The sequence below is a fragment of the Oncorhynchus clarkii genome, chromosome 17, assembly GCF_045791955.1.
Source record: "Oncorhynchus clarkii lewisi isolate Uvic-CL-2024 chromosome 17, UVic_Ocla_1.0, whole genome shotgun sequence".
NCBI classification, from domain to species: domain Eukaryota; kingdom Metazoa; phylum Chordata; class Actinopteri; order Salmoniformes; family Salmonidae; genus Oncorhynchus; species Oncorhynchus clarkii.
In genome coordinates this window covers 82,025,475-82,040,986 of record NC_092163.1, presented here as the reverse complement: position 1 = coordinate 82,040,986, position 15,512 = coordinate 82,025,475, and the positions used below count along the sequence as shown (strand labels likewise).

The window sequence follows — 15,512 nt, the reverse complement described above, 5'->3', positions numbered from 1 at the left end:
AACTAGCCTACCTGGTTAAATAAAAGGTGAAATAAACGTGTTCGTTATTTTTTTAGAGAAGAACAACAACATTACATTCTCTGAAGCCAAACGTGAACACAACATTTAAAGTACCATTATGTCACTGTTTTAAGAATAAACTACAGGGCAAAAACAACATCCTATAAAAGTGAAAACGACGAGAATAAACTGCCATCCAACGCAGTCCAGCATGTTTGTGCCAACAGATATACTGGTAAGGAGCCGAGCAGAGCTACTAGGAGATTTATAGAGATGTTGTCCAGTAGCTCACGGGGTTTTTAACAACCTACATGACAGAAACATCCTAGAGAAGCTATAAAGGCACTGAAATAACAGACCAGACTGGCAGAGTTAACCCTCCTAACAGACCAGACTGGCAGAGTTAACACTCCTAACAGAACGGCAGAGTTAACCCTCCTAACAGTACAGAGTTAACCCTCCTAACAGAACAGAGTCAACCCTCCTAACAGAACAGAGTCAACCCTCCTAACAGAACAGAGTTAACCCTCCTAACGGACCAGAATGGCAGAGTTAACCCTCCTAACAGAACAGAGTGTCAGAGTTAACCCTCCTAACAGAACAGAGTTAACCCTCCTAACAGAACAGAGTTAACCCTCCTAACAGAACAGAGTTAACCCTCCTAACAGAACAGAGTTAGCCCTCCTAACAGAACAGAGTTAACCCTCCTAACAGTAAGGAGCAGAACTACTATTATAAACGATGTATATAGATGAATTCCCAGTAGCTCACAGGGCTTTACATAGCAAGAGTCCCAAATGACACCCTATCCCCAATGGGCCATGGACAAAAGTAGTGCACTATATAGGGAATAGGGTGCCATTTGGGATTGAAATGGCCCTGACCTAAATGCTGCTGTTGTTACACACCAACTGTCTGGACTCAATAGACTCTGCTAGGGGTAGGTCCATTTCAACCAGACTGACACACTGACTGTCTGGACTCAATTGACTCTGCTGAGGTTGCTGGACTATGGGGGATCTGATGGGACCTTAACAACAACCCCTCCCCCCCCCCACACACACACACCAACCAAAGTCCCATCCAGCATGCTGCTTACTAAAGAGATTTCCAACAGTGGAAGGATCAGCTGAGTATCCACATTCAACCAACCAGGACCTTTCACACAAACCAGGAAGTGGACATGCTGTGGGATTTAAAGTGTGTTGGTTGTCTGATGATTTATTTTAGACCAGAGCTATTTTATTTACATTCTCCTGTCCGGGCAGCCAGCCCAGTCAGCACGCTGTTCACAGACAAACTAGAAACAGAAACTAGACGACAGGATCTGAGAGGGTGGATTCACAGGAACTAGACGACAGGATCTGAGAGGGTGGATTCACAGGAACTAGACGACAGGATCTGAGAGGGTGGATTCACAGGAACTAGACTACAGGATCTGAGAGGGTGGATTCACAGACAAACTAGACTACAGGATATGAGAGGATGGATTCACAGACAAACTAGACTACAGGATCTGAAAGGGTGGATTCACAGACGAACTAGACGACAGGATCTGAGAGGGTGGATTCACAGGAACTAGACGACAGGATCTGAGAGGGTGGATTCACAGGAACTAGACGACAGGATCTGAGAGGGTGGATTAACAGGAACTAGACGACAGGATCTGAGAGGGTGGATTCACAGACAAACTAGACGACAGGATCTGAGAGGGTGGATTCACAGACAAACTAGACGACAGGATCTGAGAGGGTGGATTCACAGAAACTAGACGACAGGATCTGAGAGGGTGGATTCACAGAAACTAGACGACAGGATCTGAGAGGGTGGATTCACAGAAACTAGATGACAGGATCTGAGAGGATGGATTCACAGACAAACTAGACTATAGGATCTGAGAGGATGGATTAACAGAAACTAGACTACAGGATCTGAGAGGATGGATTCACAGACAAACTAGACTACAGGATCTGAGAGGATGAATTCACAGAAACTAGACTACAGGATATGAGAGGATGGATTCGTTCCACAGAGAGAGAGAGACCAGAGAGAGAGAGAGACCAGAGAGAGAGAGAGAGAGACCAGAGAGAGACCAGAGAGAGAGAGAGACCAGAGACCAGAGAGAGAGACCAGAGACCAGAGAGAGAGACCAGAGACCAGAGAGAGAGACCAGAGAGAGAGACCAGAGAGAGAGACCAGAGAGAGAGACCAGAGAGAGAGACCAGAGAGAACAGAAAGAGACTGAGAGACCAGAGAGAGAGAGAAACACCAGAGAGCGAGTGAGAGAGCAGAGTGAGAGCGAGAGAGACCAGAGAGAGAGGGAGAAGAGACCAGAGAGAGAGGGAGAAGAGACCAGAGAGAGAGGGAGAAGAGACCAGAGAGAGAGGGAGAAGAGACCAGAGAGAGAGGGAGAAGAGACCAGAGAGAATAGACCAGAGAGAGAGTGAGAGGGAGACCAGAAAGAGAGAGAAAGAGAGCATCCAGAGAGAGAGCGACCAGAGAGCGACCAGAGAGAGAGGGGAGAGACCAGAGAGAGAGGGATAATAGACCAGAGAGAGAGGGAGGAGACCAGAGAGAGCAACTAGAGAGAGAGAGAGCGAGAGAGAGAGCGACCAGAGAGAGAGGGCGACCAGAGAGAGCGAGCGACCAGAGAGAGCGAGAGACCAGAGAGAGCGAGAGACCAGAGAGAGCGAGAGACCAGAGAGAGCGAGAGACCAGAGAGAGCGAGAGACCAGAGAGAGCGAGAGACCAGAGAGAGCGAGAGACCAGAGAGAGCGAGAGACCAGAGAGAGCGAGAAGAGACCAGAGAGAGCGAGAAGAGACCAGAGAGAGCGAGAAGAGACCAGAGAGAGCGAGACCAGAGAGAGCGAGACCAGAGAGAGGGAGAAGAGACCAGAGAGAGGGAGAAGAGACCAGAGAGAGAGAGCGACCAGAGAGAGAGCGTGAGAGAGCGACCAGAGAGAGAGCGTGAGAGAGCGACCAGAGAGAGAGCGTGAGAGAGTGACCAGAGAGAGAGCGACCAGAGAGAGAGAGCGTGAGAGAGCGACCAGAGAGAGAGACCAGAGAGAGCGAGAAGAGACCAGAGAGAGCGAGAAGAGACCAGAGAGAGCGAGAAGAGACCAGAGAGAGCGAGAAGAGACCAGAGAGAGCGAGAAGAGACCAGAGAGAGGGAGAAGAGACCAGAGAGAGGGAGAAGAGACCAGAGAGAGGGAGAAGAGAGAGAGACAAGAGAGAGCGAGACCAGAGAGAGGGGGGAGAGAGAGAAGAGACAGAAGAGACCAGAGAGAGCGAGATCAGAGACAGAAGAGATCAGAGAGAGCGAGACCAGCGAGATAAGAGACAAGGGAGAAGAGACCAGGGAGAGAGAGAGAGGGAGAAGAGACCAGAGAGAGAAAGAGGGAGAAGAGACCAGAGAGAGAGAGAGGGAGAAGAGACCAGAGAGAGAGAGAGGGAGAAGAGACCAGAGAGAGAGGGAAAACGCCTGAAGGTACGACATTCATCTGTACAAACAATAGTACGCAAGTATAAACACCATGGGACCACGCAGCCGTCATACCGCTCAGGAAGGAGAAGCATTCTGTGTCCTAGAGATGAACGTACTTTGGTGCGAAAAGTGCAAATCAATCCCAGAACAACAGCAAGGGACCTTGTGAAGATGCTGGAGGAAACAGGTACACAAGTATCTATATCCACAGTAAAACAAGTCCTATATTGTTATAACCTGAAAGGCCGCTCAGTAAGGAAGAAGCCACTGCTTCAAAACCACCATAAAAAAAGCCAGACTACGGTTTGCAACTGCACATGGGGACAGAGATCGTACTTTTCGGAGAAATGTCCTCTGGTCTGATGAAACAAAAATAGAACTGTTAGGCCATAATGACCATCGTTATGTTTGGAGGAAAAATGGGGAGGATTGCAAGCCGAAGAACACCATCCCAACCGTGAAGGACGGGGGTGGCAGCATCATGTTGTGGGGGTGCTTTGCTGCAGGAGGGACTGGTGCACTTCACAAAATAGATGGCATCATGAGGGAGGGAAATTATGTGAATATATTGAAGCAACATCTCAAGACATCAGTCAGGAAGTTAAAGCTTGGTTGCAAATGGGTCTTCCAAATGGACAATGACCCCAAGCATACTTCCAACGTTGTAGCAAAATGGCTTAAGGACAACAAAGTCATGGTATTGGAGTGGCCATCACAAAGCCCTGACCTCAATCCTATACGATATTTGTGGGCAGAACTGAAAAAGTGTGTGTCAGTAAGGAGGTCTACAAACCTGACTCAGTTACACCAGCTCTGTCAGGAGGAATGGGCCAAAATTCACCCAACTTATTGTGGAAAGCTTGTGGAAGGCTACCCGAAACGTTTGACACAAGTTAAACAATTTAAAAGGCAATGCTACCAAATACCAATTGAGTGTATGTAAACTTCTGACCCACTGGGAATGTGATGAAAGAAATAAAAGCTGAAATAAATGATTCTCCACTATTATTCTGACATTTCACATTCTTAAAATGAAGTGGTGATCCTAACTGAACTAAAACAGGGTAATGTTTACTAGGATTAAATACCAGGAATTGTGAAAAACTGAGTTTAAATGTATTTGGCTAAGGTGTATGTAAACTTCCGACTTCAACTGTAGACCATCCCACCACAGGTAGACCATCCCACCACAGGTAAACCATCCCACCACAGGTAAACCATCCCACCACAGGTAGACCATCCCACCACAGGTAGACCATCCCACCACAGGTAGACCATCCCACCACAGGTAGACCATCCCACCACAGGTAGACCATCCCACCACAGGTAGACCATCCCACCACAGGTAGACCATCCCACCACAGGTAGACCATCCCACCACAGGTAAACCATCCCACCACAGGTAAACCATCCCACCACAGGTAGACCATCCCACCACAGGTAGACCATCCCACCACAGGTAGACCATCCCACCACAGGTAGACCATCCCACCACAGGTAGACCATCCCACCACAGGTAGACCATCCCACCACAGGTAGACCAATCCACCACAGGTAGACCATCCCACCACAGGTAGACCATCCCACCACAGGTAGACCATCCCACCACAGGTAGACCATCCCACCACAGGTAGACCATCCCATCACAGGTAGACCATCCCACCACAGGTAGACCATCCCACCACAGGTAGACCATCCCACCACAGGTTTTACTGGAATATACTTTTTCATAGCAGGTGAGGAGAACTTAGGCAGCAAGATATTTAAACTTGAAAACAGATGCTACAATGTATGGCCCTGGGATGGGCAACCGGCTGCCCATGTGGTACTCAGTCTGAACTTACTTTTGAGAGTTAGAATAGTAGAACACATGTTCATTTTGTGTAATTTTGACATTTGGTTGTGAGTCGTTACCATATTAAAAACTGCAAAACATCTCTCCTCCCCCATGAGACAAAATTAAATTAGTTGTAAAATTGCAATATCTTCTCTCCGCCCCAATGGCAAAAATGTGTTGAATTGAAGCACACTCGCTTTAAAAACTACAACATTTTATCTATGCCCCATTGCTAAACTGTGTACAATTGCAGGAAATGTACTCTAAAACTTACATTTCTCTCCACTGTAAAGGGGGGATGCTTAAATGTTTTTCTCAAGCTGGTGGGGGGGGGGGCAACTAAATATCACTTAGGGCCCCCAAAAGGATAGGTCCGGCTCTGACTGCATGTGTGGGTATGGATATGGGTATGGATGTGGGTATAGATGTGGGTGTAGATGTGGGTATGGATGTGTGTGTGTAGGTGTGGATGTAGATGTGGGTGTGGATGTGGGTGTAGATGTGGGTATGGATGTGGGTATGGATGTGGGTATGGATGTGGGTATGGATGTGGGTATGGATGTGGGTATGGATGTGGGTATGGATGTGGGTGTAGATGTGGGTGTAGATGTGTGTGTAGATGTGGGTGAAGGTGTGGGTATGGATGTGGGTGTAGATGTGGGGATAGGTGTGGGTATGGGTGTGGGGATAGGTGTGGGTATAGATGTGGGTGTAGATGTGGGTGTGGATGTGGGTGTAGATGTGGGTGTAGATGTGGGTGTAGGTGTGGGTATGGATGTGGGGATGGATGTGGGGATGGATGTGGGGATAGGTGTGGGTATGGGTGTGGATGTGGGTATAGATGTGGGTGTAGATGTGGGTGTGGATGTGGGTGTAGATGTGTGTATAGATGTGGGTGTAGATGTGGGTGTAGATGTGTGTATAGATGTGGGTATGGATGTGGGTGTGGGTGTAGATGTGTGTGTAGATGTGGGTGTAGATGTGGGTGTAGGTGTGGGTGTAGGTGTGGGTGTAGGTGTGGGTATGGGTGTAGATGTGGGTGTAGATGTGGGTGTAGATGTGGGTATAGATGTGGGTATAGATGTGGATATGGATGTGTGTATAGATGTGGGTGTAGATGTGGGTATAGATGTGGGTATAGATGTGAGTATGGATGTGAGTATAGATGTGGGTGTAGATATGGGTGCAGATGTGGGTGTAGATGTGGGGAGGCAGACCCTTTTTTGTCCCGTCCCCCTCCCCATCAAGAAGTATAAAATCCCTGTTATAGGTGACAAAGTAAGCAGCAACGTTACATATCTTGTCAATGGATCACGTAAATAAACATAGTTTACCTTCGTAGCAAAGTATTCCGATGTTGTTGTTCATTTTGTCCAGGTACTGATAGCTCAACAGATCCATTTTCCTAACAAGCATTTAAAAGACCAGCTTTTTTGCTTCCAACCGAGTCGCAAAGAAAAAGGATTGCGACCAGAGCTCGACTTGACGTGGAGGAGTCGACCACACGGAGCTGCTAAACTGCTCAGACTTCAACTCAACTTTTCTACGCGCAAATAAACTCCTCCAATCAAAGAAAAACGTTGAAAAAAAATACTTCCCGATAAAAATCCTAGGGAGTTTTTAAATACTTGTAAAGATATAAAAAGTATTTGTTGGGACAAGAAAAGGGTGTAGCGCCAGTTGCTCCTAACCTTACAGCCAGCTGTAAAGTCGCACTGACACGCAGCAAAATAGGCTCCGTCCGACTCCAATCTACACCCGTTTCCTCCGAGGAGACGACGAACACTGGGCATGCTCGGTAAATCCCGGGAGAGACTCAAATGTCAGGGATTTTTTTCACAGAAGATCAGCCTTCCAAATGCAGAGCCAGACAGGGCCGGGGAGGGGGGAGTAGGGGAGAGAGGAAAGGAGAGGAAAGGAGAGGAGAGAGGGTGGGAGAGAGACTAAAAACAAGGAGGGGCTACTACATCATTTGGGAGACAGGAAATAGTGCCGTCTTGACGAAAATAACATACAACGAGAACTCTATTCAGAATACATTTAACCTAGTTCCTTCTTACAAACATACGGATATTAACTGTGACTTACAGAACTGTGGTTTTCATGAAGACAGTTTGGCTACTATAATTCTGTATGGTACAAGTGTCCTTCAAAATCCACTACTCAAATCTCCAAATACAACAGTATTTCTTGTTTTGATAGGAGAGAGAGAAAAGCAAAACAATGCCCTGGTATTACCCAAATATCTTAATGTGTACAGTGATGCTGTGCTGCCCTCTAGTGGAACAGAATCACTACTTCCTAGATTATGCACCAAATTGCACACAGGGGCCAAATAGGCCATGTCAAGAGGGGATGTTAATCATTTCATAATCATAATTCTGAGTATGCTTATTATTTCAATACAGATTAATAGATAACATGTGTGCAAACACTTTTTCATATCTATATTGTAAATACAGTTGATTGTATAAGTTTTGTATATTTTGGTTTGGTCCGTCGTGGGGTTTCTGTGTTTCCGTACCCTCCTATTGTTCTCTCTTACCTGACCTTCAGCTAGAGAGGTATGTTGTCCTTGGCTCTGCTATTTTTCATTGATCATCCTTGAGATGTTTCTACAACTTGATTGGAATCCACCTGTGGTAAATTCAATTGATTGGACATGATTTGGAAAGGCACACACCTGTCTATACAAGGTCCCAAAATAAAAACCAAGCCATGAGGTCGAAGGAATTGTCCGTAGAGCTCGGAGACAGGATTGTGTCGAGGCACAGATCTGGGGAAGGGTACCAAAAATGTCTGCAACATTGAATGTCCCCAAGAACACAGTGGCCTCTATTAGCAATTTATGTTATTATTTAATACACACAGACCTCAAAGAAAAATCAGGTTTATTCAAAGAGGACAACTCATACAGAGAGGTAGATGGTCTACCCTGTCCTCAGTGATTCTCTCCAGTGGTTCTCTCCCCAGAACAAAGGGACAGCGTGTCGTTTTATAACCCAGCCCTTAGCCTGTGGTTGACCAATTAGAATTCCTTGCAAAAAAAAACAAGCCAATGGCCAATTAACAAGTATCCAATTTCAGAAGACATATTCCTCCCATGTCTCTGAACCATTGACCTTATTACAGAAAAAACACTTTTGTTATTACTTTATTGACTTCTGGTCCTTTTGACCTCTCGTCTCTGAGTTGTGTATTTATCTTCAACACATTCAACCTCCATTGTTCTTAAATTTACGAACCACCGGACAAACTGAGCAATCAGGGGAGGATGGCCTTGGTCAGGGAGGTGACCAAGAACCCGATGGTCACTCTGACAGAGCTCTAGAGTTCCTCTGTGGAGATGGGAGAATCTTCCAGAAGGACAACCATCTCTGCAGCACTCCACCAATCAGGTCTTTATGGTAGAGTGACCAGACGGAAGCCACTCCACAGTAAAAGGCACATGACAGCCCGCTTGATATTTGTCAAAAGACACCTAAAGGACTCTCAGACCAAGATTCTCTGCTCTGATGAAACAAAGATTGAACTCTTTGGCTTGAATGCCAAGCGTCACGTCTGGAGGAAACCTGGCACCATCCCTACGGTGAAGCATGGTGGTGGCAGCATCATGGAATGTTTCTCAGTAGCAGGGACTGGGAAACTAGTCAGGACCGAGGGAAAGATGAACAGAGCAAAGTACAGAGAGATCCTTGATGAAAACCTGGTCCAGAGCGATCAGGACCTAAGATGGTGAACCTTCGCCCCAGTCTAACAGGACAACGACCCTAAGCACACAGCCAAGACAGAGTAGGAGTGGCACCAGGACAACTCTCTGAATGTTTTTGAGTAGCCCAGCCAGAGAGACCAGACTTCAACCCGATCGAACATCCCTGGAGAGACCTGAAAATAGCTGTGCAGCGACACTCCCCATCCAACCTGACAGAGCTTGAGAGGATCTGCAGAGAAGAATGGGAGAAACTCCCCAAATACAGGTGTGCCAAGCTTGTAGCGTCATACCTAAGAAGACTGGAGGCTGTAATCACTGTCAAAGGTGCTTCAACAAAGTACTGAGTAGAAGGGTCTGAATATTTATGTAAATGTCACATTTCAGTTTTTTTTATTTTAAATACACTTGTAAAAAGAAAGTTTTTACTTTGTCATTATGGGGTATTGTGTATAGACTGATGGCGGGGGGAAAACAATGCAAGTTAGTACAGAATGCTCAGATCAACCTTTAAAGAGATGGGTGGGGCTAAAGCTTAAGAGATGGGTGGGGCTAAGGCTTAAGAGATGGGTGGGGCTAAGGCTTAAGAGATGGGTGGGGCTAAGTCTTAAGAGGGTGTGAACGATGGTGAAGGGTGGAAACAAAGAAGGGCTCTCCAGTAGTAGTACCAAAACATTCAAAGGCCGTTTTATCAAAAGTGAGTTTACTAGTTTAATCAACTTTCAAAGCAGAATTACTTTCCTGTTGTTCCTCAACTGTAGTGTGTGATATACCATGTTGTATCTCTGAGTCTCTACTTTTATCCAATGTGAAAAACACCATTTCACATGTTGCTCCATAAGACCGATTTGAGACGGTCACATCTGAGCAATATATGATGGAAGGGAGTTGCAGGCAATAAGGGCTCTGTATAATACGAAACACTTTCTTTAATCTGTTCTGGATTCGGGGACTGTGGAAAGACCCCTGGTGAAATGTCTGGTGGGTTAAGTGTGTGTGTCAGAGCTGTGTGTGTAAGTTGACTATGCAAACAATTTGAAATGTTCAACACATTGATGTTTCTTATAAAAAAAAAAGAAGTGATGTAGTCAGTCTTTCCTCAAACTCTGAGCCAAGAGAGACTGGGCAGCATAGTATTTATATCAGCCCTCTGATTACATTGAAGAGCAAGACGTGGCGCTCTGTTCTGGGCTGTTCTGCAGCTTAACTAGGTCTTTCCTTAGTTAACTCTGAGCCAAGAGAGACTGGGCAGCATAGTATTTATATCAGCCCTCTGATTACATTGAAGAGCAAGACGTGGCGCTCTGTTCTGGGCTGTTCTGCAGCTTAACTAGGTCTTTCCTTAGTTAACTCTGAGCCAAGAGAGACTGGGCAGCATAGTATTTATATCAGCCCTCTGATTACATTGAAGAGCAAGACGTGGCGCTCTGTTCTGGGCTGTTCTGCAGCTTAACTAGGTCTTTCCTTAGTTAACTCTGAGCCAAGAGAGACTGGGCAGCATAGTATTTATATCAGCCCTCTGATTACATTGAAGAGCAAGACGTGGCGCTCTGTTCTGGGCTGTTCTGCAGCTTAACTAGGTCTTTCCTTAGTTAACTCTGAGCCAAGAGAGACTGGGCAGCATAGTATTTATATCAGCCCTCTGATTACATTGAAGAGCAAGACGTGGCGCTCTGTTCTGGGCTGTTCTGCAGCTTAACTAGGTCTTTCCTTAGTTAACTCTGAGCCAAGAGAGACTGGGCAGCATAGTATTTATATCAGCCCTCTGATTACATTGAAGAGCAAGACGTGGCGCTCTGTTCTGGGCTGTTCTGCAGCTTAACTAGGTCTTTCCTTAGTTAACTCTGAGCCAAGAGAGACTGGGCAGCATAGTATTTATATCAGCCCTCTGATTACATTGAAGAGCAAGACGTGGCGCTCTGTTCTGGGCTGTTCTGCAGCTTAACTAGGTCTTTCCTTAGTTAACTCTGAGCCAAGAGAGACTGGCAGCATAGTATTTATATCAGCCCTCTGATGACAATGAAGAGCAAGACGTGGCGCTCTGTTCTGGGCTGTTCTGCAGCTTAACTAGGTCTTTCCTTAGTTAACTCTGAGCCAAGAGAGACTGGGCAGCATAGTATTTATATCAGCCCTCTGATTACATTGAAGAGCAAGACGTGGCGCTCTGTTCTGGGCTGTTCTGCAGCTTAACTAGGTCTTTCCTTAGTTAACTCTGAGCCAAGAGAGACTGGGCAGCATAGTATTTATATCAGCCCTCTGATTACATTGAAGAGCAAGACGTGGCGCTCTGTTCTGGGCTGTTCTGCAGCTTAACTAGGTCTTTCCTTAGTTAACTCTGAGCCAAGAGAGACTGGGCAGCATAGTATTTATATCAGCCCTCTGATTACATTGAAGAGCAAGACGTGGCGCTCTGTTCTGGGCTGTTCTGCAGCTTAGCGAGGTCTTTCCTTAGTTAACTCTGAGCCAAGAGAGACTGGGCAGCATAGTATTTATATCAGCCCTCTGATTACATTGAAGAGCAAGACGTGGCGCTCTGTTCTGGGCTGTTCTGCAGCTTAACTAGGTCTTTCCTTAGTTAACTCTGAGCCAAGAGAGACTGGGCAGCATAGTATTTATATCAGCCCTCTGATTACATTGAAGAGCAAGACGTGGCGCTCTGTTCTGGGCTGTTCTGCAGCTTAACTAGGTCTTTCCTTAGTTAACTCTGAGCCAAGAGAGACTGGGCAGCATAGTATTTATATCAGCCCTCTGATTACATTGAAGAGCAAGACGTGGCGCTCTGTTCTGGGCTGTTCTGCAGCTTAACTAGGTCTTTCCTTAGTTAACTCTGAGCCAAGAGAGACTGGGCAGCATAGTATTTATATCAGCCCTCTGATTACATTGAAGAGCAAGACGTGGCGCTCTGTTCTGGGCTGTTCTGCAGCTTAACTAGGTCTTTCCTTAGTTAACTCTGAGCCAAGAGAGACTGGGCAGCATAGTATTTATATCAGCCCTCTGATTACATTGAAGAGCAAGACGTGGCGCTCTGTTCTGGGCTGTTCTGCAGCTTAACTAGGTCTTTCCTTAGTTAACTCTGAGCCAAGAGAGACTGGGCAGCATAGTATTTATATCAGCCCTCTGATTACATTGAAGAGCAAGACGTGGCGCTCTGTTCTGGGCTGTTCTGCAGCTTAACTAGGTCTTTCCTTAGTTAACTCTGAGCCAAGAGAGACTGGGCAGCATAGTATTTATATCAGCCCTCTGATTACATTGAAGAGCAAGACGTGGCGCTCTGTTCTGGGCTGTTCTGCAGCTTAACTAGGTCTTTCCTTAGTTAACTCTGAGCCAAGAGAGACTGGCAGCACAGTATTTATATCAGCCCTCTGATTACATTGAAGAGCAAGACGTGGCGCTCTGTTCTGGGCTGTTCTGCAGCTTAACTAGGTCTTTCCTTAGTTAACTCTGAGCCAAGAGAGACTGGGCAGCATAGTATTTATATCAGCCCTCTGATGACAATGAAGAGCAAGACGTGGCGCTCTGTTCTGGGCTGTTCTGCAGCTTAACTAGGTCTTTCCTTAGTTAACTCTGAGCCAAGAGAGACTGGGCAGCATAGTATTTATATCAGCCCTCTGATGACAATGAAGAGCAAGACGTGGCGCTCTGTTCTGGGCTGTTCTGCAGCTTAACTAGGTCTTTCCTTAGTTAACTCTGAGCCAAGAGAGACTGGCGAGCATAGTATTTATATCAGCCCTCTGATTACATTGAAGAGCAAGACGTGGCGCTCTGTTCTGGGCTGTTCTGCAGCTTAACTAGGTCTTTCCTTAGTTAACTCTGAGCCAAGAGAGACTGGCGAGCATAGTATTTATATCAGCCCTCTGATTACATTGAAGAGCAAGACGTGGCGCTCTGTTCTGGGCTGTTCTGCAGCTTAACTAGGTCTTTCCTTAGTTAACTCTGAGCCAAGAGAGACTGGGCAGCATAGTATTTATATCAGCCCTCTGATTACATTGAAGAGCAAGACGTGGCGCTCTGTTCTGGGCTGTTCTGCAGCTTAGCGAGGTCTTTCCTTAGTTAACTCTGAGCCAAGAGAGACTGGCAGCATAGTATTTATATCAGCCCTCTGATTACATTGAAGAGCAAGACGTGGCGCTCTGTTCTGGGCTGTTCTGCAGCTTAACTAGGTCTTTCCTTAGTTAACTCTGAGTCAAGAGAGACTGGGCAGCATAGTATTTATATCAGCCCTCTGATTACATTAAAGAGCAAGACGTGGCGCTCTGTTCTGGGCTGTTCTGCAGCTTAGCGAGGTCTTTCCATGCAGCACTGGACCACATGACTGGACAATAATCAAGACAAGATAAAAACTAGAGCCTGCAGGACTTGCTTTGTGGAGTGTGGTGTCGAAAAAGCAGAACAGATCTCTTTATCACGGACAGACCTCTCCCCATCTTTACAACCATTGAATCTACATTGAACAAAAATATAAAAAACGCAACATGTAAAGTGTTGGTCCCATGTTAATTAATAAGGCTTATTTCTGCATATTGCACCTTTAAAATACAGTCAGTTGGGGCCCCTTAGCAGCTGGGGCCCAATTCATTTAAACCTATAAAACATGGGCCAAGTATGCCGATGACCACATACACACGTAAACTAACACATACACACGTATACTGACTCATTCCATCTGTTCAGACACACGTCTTCCCTGCAGATGTCCAGACCTGCTCTACATTACTACTAAACCTGTAGCTAACCCACAGCCCCCCCCATCCTAACCTACAGCCCCTCCTCCTAACCCACAGCCCTCCCCCTCCTAACCCACAGCCCCCCCCCCTCCTAACCCACAGCCCCCTATCCTAACCCACAACCCCCCCCCCCCTCCTAACCCACAGCCCCCCCCCCTCCTAACCCACAGCGCCCCCTCCTCCTAACCCACAGCCCCCCCCCCTCCTAACCCACAGCCCCCCCCCCCCTCCTAACCCACAGCCCCCCCTCCTAACCCACAGTCCCAAGAACACAGTGTGTGTGTGTGTGTGTGTGTGTGTGTGTGTGTGTGTGTGTGTGTGTGGCCATGCTTTTATTTGTAAAAACAAACCTACTAGTTGGTATTTACAGGCTGAGTGTTGCATAACTGTTAATCACCTTAGGGTAGTTACTCAACTCAGAACAAAAGGGACCATTTAACAAAACTCATTGTAGTGACTATTAGTGCTGCCTGCCACTACAGGTCCATTGTGATTGTATCAGTACAGACAGTACAGTCCACCCTGTTTACACTACGACAGACAGTACAGTCCTGTCCACCCTGTTTACACTACGACAGACAGTACAGTCCTGTCCACCCTGTTTACACTACGACAGACAGTACAGTCCTGTCCACCCTGTTTCCACTACGACAGACAGTACAGTCCTGTCCACCCTGTTTCCACTACGACAGACAGTACAGTCCTGTCCACCCTGTTTACACTACGACAGACAGTACAGTCCTGTCCACCCTGTTTAGGAAAGGGGGACACCTGGTCACACTGGTCAGTTTAACAACAATGCATTTAACTGAAAAGTGTGTACAGTAAAATAATCACACTACCGTATAGTACGGTCACAATCACTGGGTTGTTTTAGATAACTATCAACAATCCAGTCTTCCTATCTGCATAATACTATCTGCATACTACTATCTGCATAATACTATCTGCATAATACTATCTGCATACTACTATCTGCATACTACTATCTGCATAATACTATCTGCATAATACTATCTGCATAATACTATCTGCATACTACTATCTGCATAATACTATCTGCATAATACTATCTGCATAATACTATCTGCATAATACTATCTGCATAATACTATCTGCATAATACTATCTGCATAATACTATCTGCATAATACTATCTGCATAATAAGTGTTGATGTTGAAGTAGGCTACTAACCTTGTTTCTCTGTCTCTCTGTCCTTAAATACATTTGTTTTATTGAACTAGGCCTGTCAGTTAAGAATAAATTATGTTTTACAATGACTACCTACCTGGAAACAGTGGGTTGACTGCCTTGTTCAGGGGGCAGAACGACACATTTTTTTACCTTGTCAGCTCGGGGATTCGATCTAGCAACTTTTTGGTGACGGCCTCAACGCTCAAACCACTAGGCTACCTTTCTCAAACCCCTCTAACCACATACAGCTGAAGTTGGAAGTTTACATACACTTATGTTTTAGTCATTAAAACACGTTTTTCAACCACTCCACAAATGTCTTGTTAACAAACTATAGTTTTGGCAAGTCGGTTAGGACATCTACTTTGTGCATGACACAAGTCATTTTTCCAACAATTGTTTACAGACAGATGATTTCACTTATAATTCACAATTCCAGTGGGTCAGAAGTTAACTGTGCCTTTAAACAGCTTGGAAAATTCCAGAAAATTATGTAATGACTTTAGAAGCTTCTGATAGGCTAATTGACATCATTTGAGTCAATTGGAGGTGTACCTGTGGAT

General features: G+C 45.9%; 1 protein-coding gene across 1 annotated transcript in view; it reads right to left on the bottom strand.

Annotated features, from left to right (window-relative positions):
* Positions 1-7,043, bottom strand: part of LOC139369952 (transcription cofactor vestigial-like protein 4) — a 47,419-nt gene extending 40,376 nt beyond the window's left edge. The window contains exon 1 of the mRNA XM_071109235.1: positions 6,656-7,043. Coding sequence (XP_070965336.1) covers positions 6,656-6,737 — 82 coding nt within the window. The 5' untranslated portion in view covers positions 6,738-7,043. The remainder of the gene's footprint in view (positions 1-6,655) is intronic.
* Positions 7,044-15,512: the final 8,469 nt, after the last annotated feature.